The sequence below is a fragment of the Podarcis filfolensis genome, assembly GCF_964270895.1.
Source record: "Podarcis filfolensis genome assembly, chromosome: 2".
In the NCBI taxonomy this organism is placed as follows: Eukaryota; Metazoa; Chordata; class Lepidosauria; order Squamata; family Lacertidae; genus Podarcis; species Podarcis filfolensis.
The window spans coordinates 26,602,385-26,619,937 of NC_139605.1; the positions used below are offsets into that span (position 1 = coordinate 26,602,385).

The 17,553-nt window shown below is 45.4% G+C and overlaps 1 protein-coding gene across 2 annotated transcripts in view; it reads left to right on the forward strand.

Annotated features, from left to right (window-relative positions):
- The window catches only part of LOC310756854 (monocarboxylate transporter 2-like), a 33,907-nt gene extending 20,727 nt beyond the window's left edge, over window positions 1–13,180 (forward strand). For both annotated transcript variants that reach the window (XM_083601713.1, XM_083601714.1), the window contains exons 4-5: window positions 6,397–7,254; window positions 11,319–13,180. In XM_083601713.1, the coding sequence (XP_083457839.1) occupies window positions 6,397–7,254; window positions 11,319–11,620 (1,160 nt within the window). In that variant the 3' untranslated portion in view covers window positions 11,621–13,180. The remainder of the gene's footprint in view (window positions 1–6,396; window positions 7,255–11,318) is intronic.
- Window positions 13,181–17,553: the final 4,373 nt, after the last annotated feature.

Consider the following 17,553-nt stretch of genomic DNA (forward strand, 5'->3'; position numbering starts at 1 on the left):
GCCAGGAGGCAAGAGCCTTGGAGAAGCGGGAGGGGAAAGGAGAGCGTTGGAGGGATTTCCGCATTCCAGAGATTCCAGAACCCAGTTTCCCGCCCGGAGAGCCGATGGAAGTTGGAACAGCGCGCGCGCGCGCAGTTTCAAATGCCAGTGAAGGGAGGAAGAAGGAGGGAAAGAGCGCCAAAAAATGTTACCTCTGCCAGCAGCCAGGTCACTTTGCCAGAGTCTGCCCGCAAAGAAAGGAATGGCAAGGGATGGCGGGAGCTGTTGGGGGGAAGGAGGGGGAAGTCCAGGAGCCAGTAAAAGCCAACGCCTGTCTGCCACTGTCAGGGCACTGCAGACAGGCCAAGGAGCAGTAAAAGTGCCCACTCCGGAACCTCCAAGACCAGCTCTAGTAATAGAGGTGCTGCTAGAGCTGGCAAACGGATACCCACTAAAGACCAAGGCGCTGTTGGACTCAGGCAGCTCCTGTAATTTTATGAGCAAGGAGTTTGCAGCTGAACACCAGATACAGACACTCCCTTTAAGCAACCCCCTGCAGGTCACCACGATCGATGGGAGGGAGCTGTTGGGGGGAGAAGTTAGCCTACAGACCGTCCCAATGGTTATGAGGGTGGCAAGGCACACTGAAAGGATAGCGTTCAATGTAGCCACCCTGGGAGGGGCGCCAGTCATTTTGGGAATGAGCTGGCTAGCGTTGCATGACCCGCTAGTGGGCTGGCATCAGAGAGTGGTCTCCTTTGGGTCAGCACATTGCCTGGAACACTGCAAAGAGGGAAAGGTGCCAGAAGGGGCAAAAGCCTCCCTAGCAGGGATGGAAGTGGCGGACAAAGGGAAGGTGCCCAAACAATACGCTGACCTGAGCAAGGTCTTCAGCGAAAGGGAAGCAGATAAACTACCACCGCATAGAGACTTTGACTGCCAAATTAACCTGGTCCCTGGGGCCCAGCTCCCCGTGGGCAAGCTGTACGCCATGTCAGACAGGGAAATGCAGGAGTTGAGGGAGTTTATTGACAAAAACCTGAAGAGAGGTTTCATCAGAGAGTCCAGAGCGGTGGGGGGCAGCCCAGTGTTTTTTGTGGACAAAAAAAACACGGATAAACCGAGATTGATCGTGGACTACCGGCGGCTAAATGCCGTGTCAGAACCAGTGACTTTCCCCATGCCCAGGATTGATGACATTTTGACCAGGGTGAGGAAGGGAAAGATATTCACGAAACTGGACCTGAGAGGAGCGTACAACCTGATACGAATAAAGAAGGGGGATGAATGGAAGACAACGATGTTCACCCCCCTAGGGGCTTTCGAATATCTCGTTATGCCCTTTGGATTACAAGCAGGCTCCGCCTGTTTTCAATCGCTCATGAACCATGTACTGGGACCTTTGCTCTACAAGAATTGCGTGGCCTTCCTCGATGACGTGCTGATATATTCAGAGAATGAGGAGCAGCATGTAAAGGATGTCAGGGAAGTGCTGAGCCAGCTGCAAGCAAACCAGTTGTGGGTGAAATTGGAGAAGTGTCAGTTCCACGCCAAGGAGGTGGAATTCCTGGGGTACCGCTTATCAGACAAGGGATTAGCCATGGATCCAGACAAGGTACAGGCGGTGCTGGAATGGAAGACACCGAAAACGAAAAAAGATGTGCAAAGGTTCTTAGGGTTTGGGAACTTTTACCGTAAATTCATCAAGAACTTTGCCCACTTAACGGCTCCCATCACGGACTGTCTAAGCAGCAAGAAGAAATTCGTTTGGACGGCGGAGGCGGAGCACGCTTTTGAGGAATTGAAAAAGGCATTCGCTTCGGAAGAACAGCTCCTGCATGTGGATTTACAAAAACCCATGAGAGTGGAAACTGATGCCTCAGACCGGGCGGTGGGGGCGGTGCTGCTTCAGCCAGGGAGCAATAAGTCGGAATGGAGACCGTGTGCCTTCTTTTCGCGTAAGCTGAACAAATCCGAGAGGAATTACACGGTATATGACCGAGAACTACTCGCCATTCACGAAGCGTTCCGGAGATGGAGACACTTACTAATTGGCGCACAGCATAAGGTGCAAGTGTGTACGGACCACAAGAATTTGGAGTATTGGAGAACGGCACGAGTGCTCAACCAACGACAAGTGAGATGGGCCCAGGAGTTCTCCAAATTCCATTTTGAAATCTGCTATGTGCCAGGTCCAGAAAACATCAGAGCGGACGCTCTCTCTCGCAAACCTGAATATTTGGAGGGGGAGGGAGCGCCAGAAGAGAGACATATTATCCCAGAGGACCACTGGGTGTGTGGTGCGGCCTGGGTGGGGCAAAGAGAACTGGTAGAGGGAACGGTAAATGATGAGTACGCCCAGGAGAAGCTCAGAGGTTTAAGGAGAGAGGGAGAAGACCCCGGAGGTTTTGAAGAAAGAAACGGGGCATTGTATTACAAAGGGGCGCTATATATACCCGAAGGGGAATTGAGGGGGAGAGTACTCAAACAGCTGCACGACAATCCCACGGCGGGGCATTTTGGGCAACACAAGACCATGTGGTTGGTGACCAGGGAGTTTTGGTGGCCCAAGGTGAGGGAGGATGTACGGGAGTATGTGAGAAGGTGTGACCAATGCCAGAGAGCCAAAGGAGAAAGGCGGGCACCAGCGGGATTATTAGAACCGTTACCCACACCAGAACGACCGTGGGAGGCGGTGTCGATAGATTTTATGACTGATCTGCCCAAATCCCAGGGGAAAACCGCCATACTAGTCGTAGTAGACCAGTTAACTAAGATGGGTCACTTTGTAGCTTGCTCACATGCAGTCACGGCGGAAGAGACAGCAAAATTGTTTGTAGAACGTATTTTTAGGCTGCATGGCGCCCCCTTGAGGCTGGTTTCCGACAGAGGGAAACAGTTCACGTCCAGATTCTGGAGGAAGCTTATGAGCTTGTTGCACGTAGAGGTCAACTTTTCGACTGCCAGGCACCCTGAGACCAATGGGCAGGCGGAGAGGGCAAACGGTATCCTTCAACAATACCTGAGGTGTTATGTCAATGACAGAGAAAACGATTGGGTCGAAAAGTTGGCACTAGCGGAATTTGCTTACAATAATGCAGAGAATGTGTCCACAGGGATGAGCCCCTTTTTGGCTAATTATGGGTGCCACCCCAGGGCGTTTCCAGGGGAAGGAGGAGAGAGATGGAGTGTTCCGGCCGCTGAACTTTTTGTAGAAGAAATGGAAGCGATCCATCGTCAACTCCAACACAACTTAGAAAGGGCCAAAGAAGAATATAAGAGGCAGGCAGACAAGAGCAGAAGGGAAGGTGAAACAATTAGGGTGGGGAGTCGGGTCTGGCTATCAACCCAAGGGTTGCCGTTCAAGGGGAGTTGCAAGAAATTGAGACCCAAAAGATTGGGACCATTTGAGGTCATCCAACAGGTCAACCCAGTGGCTTTCAGACTCCGGTTACCGAACCACATGAAACTGCACCCAGTATTCCACAGGTCATTACTGTCACCATACAGGGGGGAAGGTGAAGGGGTATCCACACGGGGGCCAGCCATAGAAGAAAGGGAAAGCCGCAACTATGTGGCGGAAATCATCGACTCCAGGTGGAAGGGTAATCAGGTGGAGTATTTGGTCGCATGGGAAGGGGAACCGGAGTCGGAAAACACCTGGGTGAAGGCAGAGGAGGTCCATGACGAGGTCTTGATCGAAACGTTCCACCAAAGGTTCCCCAGGAAACCTCAGACAGTAGCGAGGTTCCGGAGGGAGTACTTTGGCACCACCGACGATGAGGAGGAACTGGAGGGATTCAGGGAATCGGAGTTGGAAGGGGGTACAGACTCCGAGGAGGAGGAGTACTTGGAAACCGGGAACAGCAAAAGGTGGAGGGAAGTGTTCGAAACTTCGGAAGATGAGGGAGGTTCCTTCAGGGGTTTTGCTCCCTCGCCTCTCGCAGAGGAGGGGAGGGAAGGGGGTGAAGGGGGCCCTAGAGGGGAGGTGGATGTCAGGGAACTGTCATCTGAGACGAAGGAGGTGAAAGGGCTCATGGAGGGTGAGAGAGACCACTCAGCGGAGGAGGGGACCAGCAGGGGGAGAAGTGGAGTTACAAGGGAAAGTGAGTCGGAGGGAGGGCTCAGAGATACTTCAAGCGAGAACAGTGGAGAGGTTTCAGGACCTCCCGTAGGGACACCCACTCCTCGGCGGAAACTGTCACGCCGAGAGTCCAGAAGACGCGTTTCCGTTAAGGAGCTTTTATGCTGGAAGAAGTTCCGTAAACGCCCACTGTCCGATTCAACGAGCGATTGATGGAGCCATGCTTAAGGAGCTCCATCACAGACAGAGGTTTGGGAACTTAGCCAAACTCTGGGGGATCAGGATTTTACGCACAAGCAGCTCACCATCCCATCACATGGACATTTTGGACTACAGCTCCTGCCACCCCCAGCCAGCACAGCCATGCTGGAATGGGCTAATGGGAATTGTACTCCAAATAAACAAATGTGAGGGTGGCGAGACTGAGAGAAGAGCCTCTCCTGTGGATCTCAGAACCTGGGCATGTTTGTATGAGGGAATACGGTCTTTTAGATACCTTGGGCCTTATAGGACTTTATAGGTCATAACCAGCACTTTGAATTGTGCCCAGGAATAGACTGGTACGCAATGGAACTGCTGTAACATATGCTCGCTATAGCCAGCCCTAGTTGGCAACCTGGCTGCAGCTCTTTGAACCAGTTGAAGTTTCTGAGCACTTTTCAAAGGTAGCCCCACCTAGAGCATGTTACAGCAATCCAAATGGGATGTAATTAAGGCATGTGCCACTGTTGCTAAATCAGACATCTGAAGAAATGGGTGCAGCTGGCACACTAGTTTTAACTCTGCAAATGCACTTCTGGCCACTGCAGACATCCATGCTTGGGGCTGAGTCCAGGAGCACGGCCAAACTGCTAGTGTGTGTCTTCAGGGATAGTGCTACCCTATTCCGCACAGGCTGAATCCCTATTCCTTGTTCTGCCTTCCGACTGACCAAGAGCAAAATTATCTGTTTAGAGTTTAAACATAACACATTACATTACTTGGTATACTAAATTCTTTTACTGCATCTGAATTTTGAGGGTCTTTTTTCTTTCCTATACTCAACTTATCAGCCTGGCTTTAATTTTAAAATTAAAAAAACTTATGGACAGGTTGAAGGAAACAAAGATGGCTGTTGATCCCCTTCAACTCACACATGAGTCATAGTTTCTAACAGCGCAAGAAAATACTTTGTGTGTGTACTTATAAAACACAAACATTCTACTGTAAAATTTCCATCTGCATATATGGCATATGTGGTATCTTTTGCTGCTGCCATGATTGCACAATTACAAGTTTTCTTGAATAGATTTTCCTTCAACATGCAACATTCTGTGCATAGGCTTACTCTGAGTCTAGTTTGTGGATGGAATCTTGAGAGTAGTTGGAGAATTCATTGGCATACAGGAAATCTTTTTACTCCTACCAAGCTTTTTTTAAAAAAAAACAAAGGAAAAGCTTAGAATCCAGATTTCAGATCTCATGCTGAGTGGACAATTGTTTGTTTTGTTTCTGAGAAAGAAGTTTCAGCATGCACAGCGAACTACCATTTCCAGGATTCTTTGGGGGATGGCAAGAGAGTTCAACTTATATAAAACTAAGAAAGATACGCAATCTTGTGCAAGCTTCTCAGGGTCCACAGATGTGGTTGGACTACAACTCTCATCAGCCCTAGCTACCAGAACCAGTGGTCAGGGATGATGGGAGTTGTAGTCCAACAACATCGGAGGACCCAAGGCTGAGAACGGCTGGTCTAGTGACCACAGTCTCCTCAGGAGCTGAAATCTTAAAGTTTTTCTAGCTTTTCTTTCTCATTTCACTTCATCTTTTGATGAAGAAGACGGTTCTCTGCAAAAGCTCATATCACCTTAAGCTCTTCTTCTGCAACCAAGGAATTAAAAAGCAAGATTCCAGCACAGGACTGCTGGATTAGAACATATCCAGAAGTAAGATTTCCTACCCTATTACAGATGTTAATTAACATGGCTGCTCTAGCTTGATTGTATTATCAGTAATTACTGCTGGTGTGAATGATCATTTGTGCTTATTCTGCATACATTTAAGTTTTAATCGAATTGTCACAGACAGCTCTTTTTGCATTTCATTGCCATTTGACCCCAGAGTTTATCATTTTCCTCTCTAGCCTGTGTGTGTAGGTATACACTTCCCCACTGAGAACAATACCTCATTCATCATGCTACAATAAATCTAGTCGCAAGGGGGCATGAGGCTCCTTTGTTGTCTTTGATGCTGAAAGGACAACATGGCTACCCCTCTGGGGCACATGGTCAGTCCCTGCTGTGCCGGAGCACATCTTGCCTTCTGAATTAATTCTATCTCTGTCTCTCTTATAGGACTTGGCCTTGCCCTCAACCTCCAGCCTTCCGTGATCATCATTGGAAAGTACTTCCTGAAGAGACGTCCAATAGCCAACGGCCTTGCCATGGCAGGAAGCCCTGTCATGCTTTGTACACTTGCTCCCTTGAACCAGCTCCTTTTCGACAACTTTGGGTGGAGGGGGAGCTTTTTCATTCTTGGGGCAATACTACTGAACTGCTGTGTGGCTGGAGCCCTCTTCAGGCCCATTGGCGCACCAGCTGCCCCCTCTGAGAGGCAAACAAATAAACAAGCAAAAGAGACTTTAGCTAAAGAACAGCTTGATATGGGCATAGCTGAAATGGCTGACCCTGGAGACGAAGAGAAGGAGGACAAAGACTGCTGCGAAAACTTTAACAAATTCCTTGATTTATCTCTTTTCAAGCACAGGGGCTTCCTGATCTATTTGGTAGGGAATGTGCTGATGTTTCTGGGCTTTTTTGCCCCTATTGTTTTTTTGGCTCCTTATGCAAAGCACCTTGGGATTGATGAATATTCAGCAGCTTTCCTCCTTTCAATTCTGGCAATAGTCGATATGATAGCTAGGCCAGCTACGGGGCTCATTGCCAACAGCAAGTGGGTCAGGCCAAAGATTCAGTATTTCTTCAGCTTCTCCATTGCTTTTAATGGCACATGCCATCTGCTGTGCCCATTAGCAACAGGCTATACAGGCCTGGTAGTGTATTCCATCTTCTACGGGCTGGCCTTCGGTATGGTTTGTGCAATGCTGTTTGAAACTCTCATGGACCTTGTTGGTGCCAGCCGATTCACAAGTGCTGTTGGACTCGTCACTATAGTGGAATGCTGCACGATCTTACTTGGGCCACCTATTGGGGGTAAGGATATTTCTATACTTCCGCTCACTATTCTGTTTGCAGTTGGGAACAGATCTGTGAATTCTTTGACTTTGAGTAGGGGACATCAGGTTTTAAGGTGCACTCTACCACTTCAAATGTTGACCCACCGTTTCTTCCTTTTGCTGGACCAAACCCTTTTTCCTTGAGTTTTCCAGCAATGCAGTTTCAATGGGACTTGCTCCCAGGTAAGTACACATACGATTGCAGCTTAAAGGGCAACTGATATAAGATGGCTGGCCACCACGAGCTCTGTCCCCTGGTTGAAAACGCAGCACAGCTAGAAAGTTCGGTTCCCCTGCAAATGAATTGAAATGGGTCTTGCGGAGCTGAAGTGCCAAATCAAGTTTCTTCTTCAAACAAATTCAGATGAACATAGTGAAATCTCTGCTGCTTAAATGTAAGGTATTTGCAAGCTAAGATGTAACTCCACTGCTGAGATGTAACCTTGCAAGACCTTTGGTTCCTCTGCTGGCAAACTAAGTAGATAATACTTAGATTAGAATTTGAAGAGTGACACATGGTTGTTATCTTTATATGTTTGCTTTTAGGAATTAAGACCTTTTAAAATTTAGTAGCACTTATTTCTGAGCGGACATGTGAATTCTATCCACGTTTCCCTCCCTCTATCATACCAAGAATTCAGGTTGGGCAACAGGAGTTTATATGGTCAATTACACAGGAAGCTACACAGGCCTCTCTTCAATAAACAGTTACAAACAAATACGAAACATTCCAGAGCTGGGAGGTAGGGTGGGTGAAGGAGCTGGTTGCAAGTGCTGGAATCCACACATGTTTTTATTGTATAATCCCTGCTTTTTGTTCTTCAGAGGTATAACTGTTCAATCAAAAGCTTATTAACTTCAAACAACAACAGAAACCCTATGATAGCAAAATCTGCTCTCTACAAGAAAGCTCTGCAGGAGTTGTGTCAATATGACAAAACTTTTGAAAGGGGGAAATTAGATGCAATATTCATGTAACTTTCAGAATAAAATCCCTTTAACCATCCACAAATGCAGCGACAGTGGGTTTCAGTTTTATTACAATGCGAGCATCATTTCATTAGTAGGTGCCATTCCTGTTAACACTTCTTGTGTTCTGCAACTACCGTTCCCAGAGGCCACGTTCCCAGATAACTTGCTAGAGCTATAATTCCAAAATGGTGGTACCCCTAGGGAACAGCCTTGTGGATAAGCTTTTGGTGGTGACTTGTGATATTAACTTGGCACGTGCACACCAAGTACGTAGTATTTGCTGGCATTTTAACTGCAGCACATTGATTAGTGCTAAGATTTATTTATCTGCCTAATAGGAGTGCATCTAGGCGGCATTCAGCTCTACTGTTTAATTACACCCTGACATAAATGGTGCCGCTTCTCATGAATGAAATTTGAGTTGTTGCAACTGCCAGCTCTCCTGCCTGGTTCCATTGCTGCAAGATGCAAAGTCAGCCCATAATAAATCCATTCTAATCAATGAAGGGGCTGGTCTGGTATGCATTACTAAGGCCTGGCAAGAGGGAGGGGCTGATCTAACCCAGCACTTTCCCACTGGGTACTTACTGCAGCACCAGTGCAAGTTGCGCTAAGATGAAAAGAGAATGGAATTGAACTAAGATGGAAGAGAAGTGGATGTGATGTACCAGGGTGGTAGTAAATTGCAAGTGGTTGATCTTAGTAAATGTTTTGGGGAACTGCTACAGTATTCTACACACTTATGAGAGCAGCAGTCTTTTGCAGACCTTGGGATAATTTAGCTAGATATAAATCTTTGCATAGTTATAGGATAAAAGTTGCCTCTAAACTTTTTTTGTGTGTCTCAGTGCTGGACTAAAGAGAGTATTTCAACAAGGACATAAATGACAAATATGGTAGGCTCAGTAATATATAGGATCAGTGCCATCCTCTCACTGCACAGGGTTTGTGTTGGATTCTGTGGTTTGCATTCACAAATTAACAGAACAGCTCCACTTGCATTTAAATTTACTTTATCCCTATGGATTACAGTGGGTCTGAAATGGCTTTGGACCACTTCCTACCTAGATGGTTGGTGGGTTAGAAGATATAACCATTAAAATGCAACTGCTTAGTGGGTAATATTGTAACTTTTGCTACCCCAAAAGCATTGCCAGGCAAATGGACCTCTGATAGTGTAATTCAAAAGATTTACAAAAATGCAGGCCCCTTTTTTGTTTTGTTTTATTACCTCGATGAGCAATTCACTTCTTCCCTTTTTGTCCTTTGCATGGAAGAACACCTGCACATTACCTTCCTTTTGAGGGGAAACTTTATTCCATTCAGGATAACTTGGATTTTGTTTTAAAGCAGCCATTTCCCAAGTTATATACAATTTTATGAAGCAGATTAAGCTAATTGCTAAAGCTTGGTAATGAGGCCAGAAACTGCTGTGTAATAGTTTGCAATATGAGTTTTGCAGCATTGTTTCCTCCATTTTAATAAGCAGCACATTGATTGGTTCTTTGGCATTTAATAACCTACCACTGCGTTTTGCTTTAATGAACTAAGTAAATTGTTCCCGGTGTGCTTTATGACATCGCCTTACTCTCAAAGGGGGGAACAGGGTGAGACTCTTCTACTGCTGAATTCTCCAGTACTCTCCTCATTAAAAGCGCTTGGTGAAATGTATTTAGCAGACCTCTAGGTCATTCTGATTAGCAGAAAGTGAGAATTACTGCAATTAGCCTCCAGCTGGATGGGGGGCGGACAGCAAACGAGAGGGGACATGATAGAAGTATATAAAATTATGCAAGTTGTGGAGAAAGTGGATAGAGAGACATTTTCCTCACTTTCTCAAAATACTGAAACCCATGGTCATCCAGTGAAGCTGGAATGGAAAATTTAGGACAGGCAAAAGTATTGTTACACACTACCCTGATCTTCGAGGGGCGCAAAATTCCAGGGGTTGCAGGTGTGCTTTAACCCAGGGCCTGTGTTTCCTTTTAGACCAGTGGTTCTCAAACTGGTCCCTACCGCCCACTAGTGGGCGTTTTTCTAGGTGGGCAGTAGCGCTGGTGGAGGAAGAGGAGTGCGGGGAGAGCGCACCGCCCCCAGCAGCGCAATCCCAGTGGGGTGCCATCGCGGCTGCCCCCCACCCACTCTGGGCGCCATGCCCCTGCAGGTGGATTGCCACGCCCCCGGGATGCGCACCAGCCCTGCCCCCACCTGCTCTCCGCCCCCCCGGTGCCGGAGCATGAAGCTCCGCCACTGGGCAGTAGGGGATTCTACAGCACAAGCTGAATCCTCCTTCCATCGAGCACTGGTGGGCGGTAAGGAAATTTTACCATCAAGAAAGATGCATTAGTGGACCATAGGTATAAGAAGGTTGACTGTTTTAGACAATGAAGCACAGAGGAGGCTGTGATGTCTTTATGATATATTTACACATAAACACAACCTGAATCTAATGGAGGGATCTCCAGCATTGCATTACAAGTTGTTCTGGTTTCTCCTATAGCCACAACATTGGATTCAAAACAAACATCAGCATCCTGCTTTTTGACTCTTTCTCCAACCCACTGCTAAGTAACTCTGTTCCTTAACTCCTGCCATACTAAACTCTAACCTCCCCTAAAACACTGGCACTGCCTTTTAACTAAACCCTTTAACTAAACCCTTAGTTGAGGAAGGGAGGAAACCCACACACTTGCACATGGGAGCCACTGCAGAAAAGCCCCGTTCTCGTGTTGCCACCCTCCGTACTTCTTATGGAGGAGGCACACCAAGAAGGGCCTCAGAGGATGATCGCTGCGGCCGGTTTGGTTCTGAGACTTTGGCAATCTGGGTTCAGAGCCCTGTTGGGCCATACAAACCTCGTTGTGTAGTACGTACAAGGCTTAGTGCTCCCTTCTGTGAAACTGTACAGTTAGTCAACCTTTGATCTGTTTGTTTTTTTTGGGCGGGAGTTACTACTTAATACACGCTTGATTGATTATTTATCCAGCTGAATAGGCTGAAAGGAATGATTAACCCTGTTAAGGTTCCTTTTTGGTTGATTGACAGCCCTTTTTCTTTCTCCCATCGCAGGAACTCTCATCGACATGTTTGGGGACTACAAATACATGTTCATCAAGTGTGGGGCAGTGATGGTGCTGGCTGGGCTATTCCTCTTCATTATGAATTACTACAACTACAGAATGCTTGCGAAAGAGGAGAAAGCAAGGGAAAAAATCGAAGCACAAAAGAAGGCCAATGGACCCGTAAGGACAGTAACTGCAGAAGGAAACGCCACGGGAGCAGAAGAGATGAATGGTGGCCCCGAAGCAGTCCCTCTGGCAAGTGAAGAGGAAGCACTAAAGAATGCGGCAAACATCACAAGTGAAGCCTAAATCTGCATCACCTGATTTTCTGAATGGGAAATAGCTCTTTCGTATTTCTTAAAGTGACTTCAGATATACAGCATTTATAGATGGCCTTCACACACTATTGCCTCCCTGCCCCCCGCTGACTCCAAAAGCCTAGAAGAAAATAACAAGCCCAGTTTCCTACGAGCACACAGCAAATGCTACGTAGTGCTCGTTATTACACTACTTCAAATCTGTATAAACTTAGAGCCTTCCCAGCCACTTAGGCAGCAAATACTTTCCTCCTTGTTTAGTCCCAGATAACTGCCTATGTCGGAGCTTCGTGCCTGTGCCCCTTACTAAAAATGGCCCCAAAATGGAAGAACCAGGGAACATTTTGTAGAAAAAGTTGCATGGTATTGGCGAAATTGCTCACCCACAGTGGATCCTCTACGTTGGAGAGTCAGCGTTCCTTCTCCATGGCCTCTTAACAGAGAAGAGCCACAGAGCAGCAGTAAAGCACATGCTTTGTGTGCAGAATATCCCAAGCATCTCTAGAAAAAAAGGTACTGAGTACCAGGCCTGAGAAAGAACATAAGAAGAGCCTGCTGGATCAGGCCAGTTCATCATCAGTTGAAATATGGGAAAGCCCAAAGGCAACAGAATTGTCCCCTCTTGCCGTTTTCAGCAACTGGTATTCAGAATACTGCCTCTGGCTGTGGAGATACCCACCAGTGTAGCCTTGTTCTCCATGAATTTGTCTAATCCTCTTTTAAAAGGGCCTCTTCCTAAGAGCTACTGCTAGCCAGAGTGGACAGGGCTCTCTTAGAAGGATCCACCGTTTGACTTGGTATAAGGGATGCTTGTATTTTCATTACTCTTTCACAGCTTATAATCCACAGTGCCTGCTGTATGGCTGGGGTGTACACAGCTGGCCTCTTCTGGTGGCGATCTGGTGCACAGAACAAAAAAAGTGAAGAGAGACCTTGAAGAGAGCTAAGTGTCGCCACTGACTTCTCTTGTTGACAAACACCCATTTGACATTCGGACCCAGTCATGTGATGGTTGCTCATCACTTTTTCCAACAGGAGAGTTTTCTGGATCTAGGCCTATGAGGTCTTAACATTATGAACGTGCACAAGCACAACATACAGTTCGAATGACTAGGTTGCACTACACAGTTCAGTTTCTGTGGCATGTTTACTAACATTAACAGTAATTCACTGCTAATATAAAGCTTACCAAAGTTTTGTTGTTGTTGTTGTTGTCTGGCCTGTAAATTCTGGTTAGATTTAGACAACTTCCAGCTAGACTGTACAAACCCCAATTCATGCATTGTCCCAGAATGCCTCCGCAAAAACCTGACCTAAGACCTTTGCACAAGACATAGTCCTAACCTGATCATTCAGCAACCATTTCCTCTGTTGTCATTTTATGACTGACACAAACTGCACACAGAGCTCCACACCAGATATTTCCCCAGAAACAGATTCCATTCCTCTCTTTTTTTAAACAACCTCGCCATTCATTATCAGGAAGGCTTCCAAGTAATGTCAAAAATCATGAGCTTGGCTTGTTACAAATAAAGGCATTATTTTACTGCCACTGAATTTTATTATTATAAAGGTTTCCAGTGAAGCTGAGCCCAAGAAGACATTTTTCTGATAAAATTGTCTGAGTTTTTTCTTTTTCTCACCTAACCCCAGGGGGAAATAAAGAGACCACTTTGCAGAATTGGGTACTGAAACTTATACATCAATGTAATATGTGTACATTTATTTGCTGCCACAGCCAAAATTAAAGGGCATCTCACCCCCCAAAATGCTTGTGGAGATTGATGAGGCCAGCAAGCTGATAGTTCAGCTTCCCTGACATATAACATGCGAGTTAGACCCTAAGTCAGTCTCAAATCTACGAGAGCAAAACAAGGGACATTAGGGATTCAGTCAAGGGAATTTTGGGGTAGAGAACGTGGATGGTCCTTTGCAGAGAATTAACATCCAGGAGCTCTAAACCTCAGGCAAAAATTACTTTGCCTGCAGCTGATGGATGCCAGTTATAGTTGCCAAGATGAACATGCGCTGCTTTATCTGGCAGAACTACCTGAACATTTTAAAGAAAGAAAGTGGACCCGTTTTGACACAGTGTGCTTCCTTCTCTGAGAAGCACTCACAGAGGAATCCTTTGAAGAATGTTAACATCAAAATGCAAACTTCACATGATCCCCAAATCCACAGGAACCAGCAGGAGTTTCTTCCCCAGAAGATGCTTCCACTGTGAAGGGGTTTTTTTTTTCTGTCCAGGGGGTGTTCCTCTCTAAAGATTCTTTCCTGAAGTTCCTGAGGGAAGGGGGCTTTTTTTAAAGTGAAGACATAGTCTACACATTAATTAGCAAAAACTATGGTTATTTTAATCATATTTCAATAACATCAGAGTAAAAAAAAAGACTTTTAAGTAACTTCATTAGTACTGTGAGAGAATCAGGCACATTAAAAGGCATGTTGACACTGATTTCTCAACTGAACCTTCAGTTTTTATTGCCTGAGGTTCTTCTTGGAAGGACAATAGTTGCATGCCAAGGCACCTAAGCAACAAAATTCCCAGGAGAACAATAAAGCACACGGACATGTCGTATTTTGGTTTATGGGTTCAAATAGGCTTTATTGGATACAGATGCGAGTGGTTTGGCTTAGGCATTGGGGATAAGCCAGGCTATATCTTGACTCCTGCCCGTCTGCAGAGAGTCCACTTAAGGGTAAACCGCCAATGGGGGCGCCCTATGACTTGCATCAAATAGGGGCACCCCAAGGGGGGGTCCCTGTAGGGGCTGTGACATGGCCCTAGCCCACGTTCAGACTTCAGACTGGATTCACACCCCGGATCTCTTAACGCCGCCCACCGGCAAAAGGTGAGCAGACTTATCACACCTGGAAGGCAATCATTTGCTAGCTTTGCATGCAACCACTGACATTTATTCTTGCCATTTGATGCAGGAAGAAGTAAAGGGTATAAAGTTTTGTGTCAGTGCCTGCTCCTGTATTTGGAACAGAAGCTCAGTCTGCTGACGTTAGGATGTGTTAATGTTTATCCCATGCTGCAAGAAGCTTCACCTGCCTATTAGCAGAGATTAAAACTGCACAGAAGATGGCCAGGTACCTCCCCACTCCACAATTGGCAACATTAGCTAATAAAAGATCAGATATATTTACGTAATCTATACAGTACAATTCTTGAAGACACCTCAGTGTTGCCCGATGAACCGTGAATCTGTTGTCATCTCCCTTTATTAATTGGGGTATACATTTTAGTCTTTGGTGAAAGCTTTAAGTTGCGATCCTGTTTATTAATTAAGATTTATATGCCACTTATTTTTTTAATTTTTTAAAATCACCTCCAAAGTGGTTTTCATAAAATGGCATAAAATATTCTTTAAAAATAGCCATAGACTTTGAAAAGAGACATCATGACATCAACATATAAAAAAACCCAACACATTGTAAACAAAACAGAACAAAAACAAGTGCACACAATGAAGTACATGCGTTGGGCATGCTTACATAAAAAAGAGAAAAGTTCTTAGCATGCATCACATACTAGGAAGTAAGTCCCATTGAGTTAAACGGGACTCCCTTCCAAGCACATTTTGTACATTATGGTGGGATTTCACATTTTATGCAAGATGTATTTTCCAGCTAACCAGAACAACAGATCTCAGTCACCAATCCATGCTGTTATTTGTGTAAATGCTGCAGTTAACTGACCCCAAACATACTGACATCTACTCTTTTCTTGAGCAGCTTCTGAAGAAGCAGCACATAAATCTTCAGATACACACATTTCCCTGCCCCCTCCGATACCCATGTGCTGCAGCACTAGGACAAACTTGACCAAAATGCTAGCTACGCTTATGAGGACAGCTGATAACTTAAGGAACAGGATATTTAAACAAAGCCTTCCTGTTGAGATAATGTAGGCAGCCACCATATCTAGTTTTCAAAACAACAGAGGTTCCTCTTTTCAACTGAGTGCATTCCTGTGGCTGGATGGAGACCAAAAAAACTGATTAGCAAGCAAACAAAAGCACACACCAGTACAGTCTTACTCTTCTTTCAACATAAGCCTCTTTTTGGCGGGCCAGATCCTTTTGCCCGGAACATCCCAAACAGCATTAGAAGCAAATTGGGAGGCGAAATAAAACTTTGTGACCTGGATTGCAGGTGGAACCTCATACAAGCTCCCTCTCAGTCGAACTGCAGCCCTCTGGACTGCCGAACAGTCTGATTCCAAATATTGAGGGATACGGGAACAATTGCCCATAGCAGAGTATATGACAGAATGGAAAGCCAGAGGAACATATACAAATGTTTATGCAAATAATTGCAGATGTGGGAAGGAACGCGGATTTTTCTCATCTGACTATTCTACCTGCAGGTATGGTCTGGAACAGGGTGGAGAGTCTCTCAGCCTCGGGGGCCACATGTGGTCTGTTAGACTTCTTTCTCTGGCCCTGAAGGCTACACCCCCAGCCACACTGACTTTCCCCAGTTCACACCTTTCCCCAGCCTTGCTGCACACTCTGCCTGAGTATGTTTGTCTTTCTGAAAGGTGCTGTTGAACTTTGTGCTTCTTGCTTGTCTGGACAGAGGATAGAGAAGTGTGTGTGTGTGTGTGTGTGTGTGTGTGTTAGAAAGTAGCCTTCTGTATAAAAACAAAATTTACATCTGTTGCTCCACCCACTTTCTCTCCAGCCCTGCCCACCATTGGCATGTGGCCCAGAGAAGGTTATCTGAAAAACTGAAAACGGTTTTGCAGGCAGTAATAATAATAATAATAATAATAATAATAATAATAATAATATAATAATAATAATAATAATAATAATAATAATAATAATAATAATAATTTTTTAAATTTATATCCCGCCCTCCCCAGCCGAACGTGGGCTCAGAGTGGCTAACAACAATAAAAGTAACACAACGGTCTAAAATCAATTCATTTTAAAATCAATTCAAAATCAAATTAATGGCAACCATTGGGCTAGAGTTCTGTGAAGATTGCCAAAGGAGGGGGTCAGACTGTGCCTTGGCCAAAGGCCTGGTGGAACAGCTCTGTTTGTTAAGTTTCCCGCAGAGTCCAAAAGATGGGGAAAGAGCCTTCCTCCACTCACAGCTCATTCTTTACCCTCTGCTTTCTTTCCATTGAACATCTATAACTCTCTAAACCAGGGGTCAGCAAACTTTTTCAGTAGGGGGCTGGTCCACTGTCCCTCAGACCTTGTGGGTGGCCGGACTATATTTTGAAAAAATAATAATGAACGAATTCCTATGCCCTAGGCAGGCCCCACAAGTAACCCAGAGATGCATTTTAAATAAAAAGACACATTCTACTCATGTAAAAACATGCTGATTCCCAGACCACCCATGGGCTGGATTTAGAAGGTGATTGGGCCGCATCCGGCCCCCAGGCCTTAGTTTGCCTACCCATGCTCTAAACCATACAGTAGGGTTGCCATATTTCAAATAGTGAAAACCAGGACACCTTGAAAGTTGTTGAGCAAACCCCAAAGTTGTTGAGGTTTTTTGTTTGTTTGTTTTTTGTTTACAAAAACGCCAAAAAAACTCACAATCTTTTGAATGAGTTGTCTAAGATCCAGGACAAAGCACCACCTTTTGGAAATTCCCCCCGGACATTAATTCCGCCTTGGAAATCCCGGTAATGTCTGGACGTATGGCAGCGCTACCATACAGTGAAAAGGAAAAATTGAACAAAGATAAGTAGAAGCTTATTTGGGGCAATTGATTTGGTTCAAAACCAGAAAGCTTTTGTTTCCCAACTACAATATATAATGAAGCAAGCTTGCAGACTTCAATGCAGCATATGACAGTGACATTCTGTTTTCGACTTCTCAGGTTACTTCTTCTTCTTACTATTTTCATTCTTGATAATAAGAAACATGGGCATTCAAAGTTCTCCCCCAT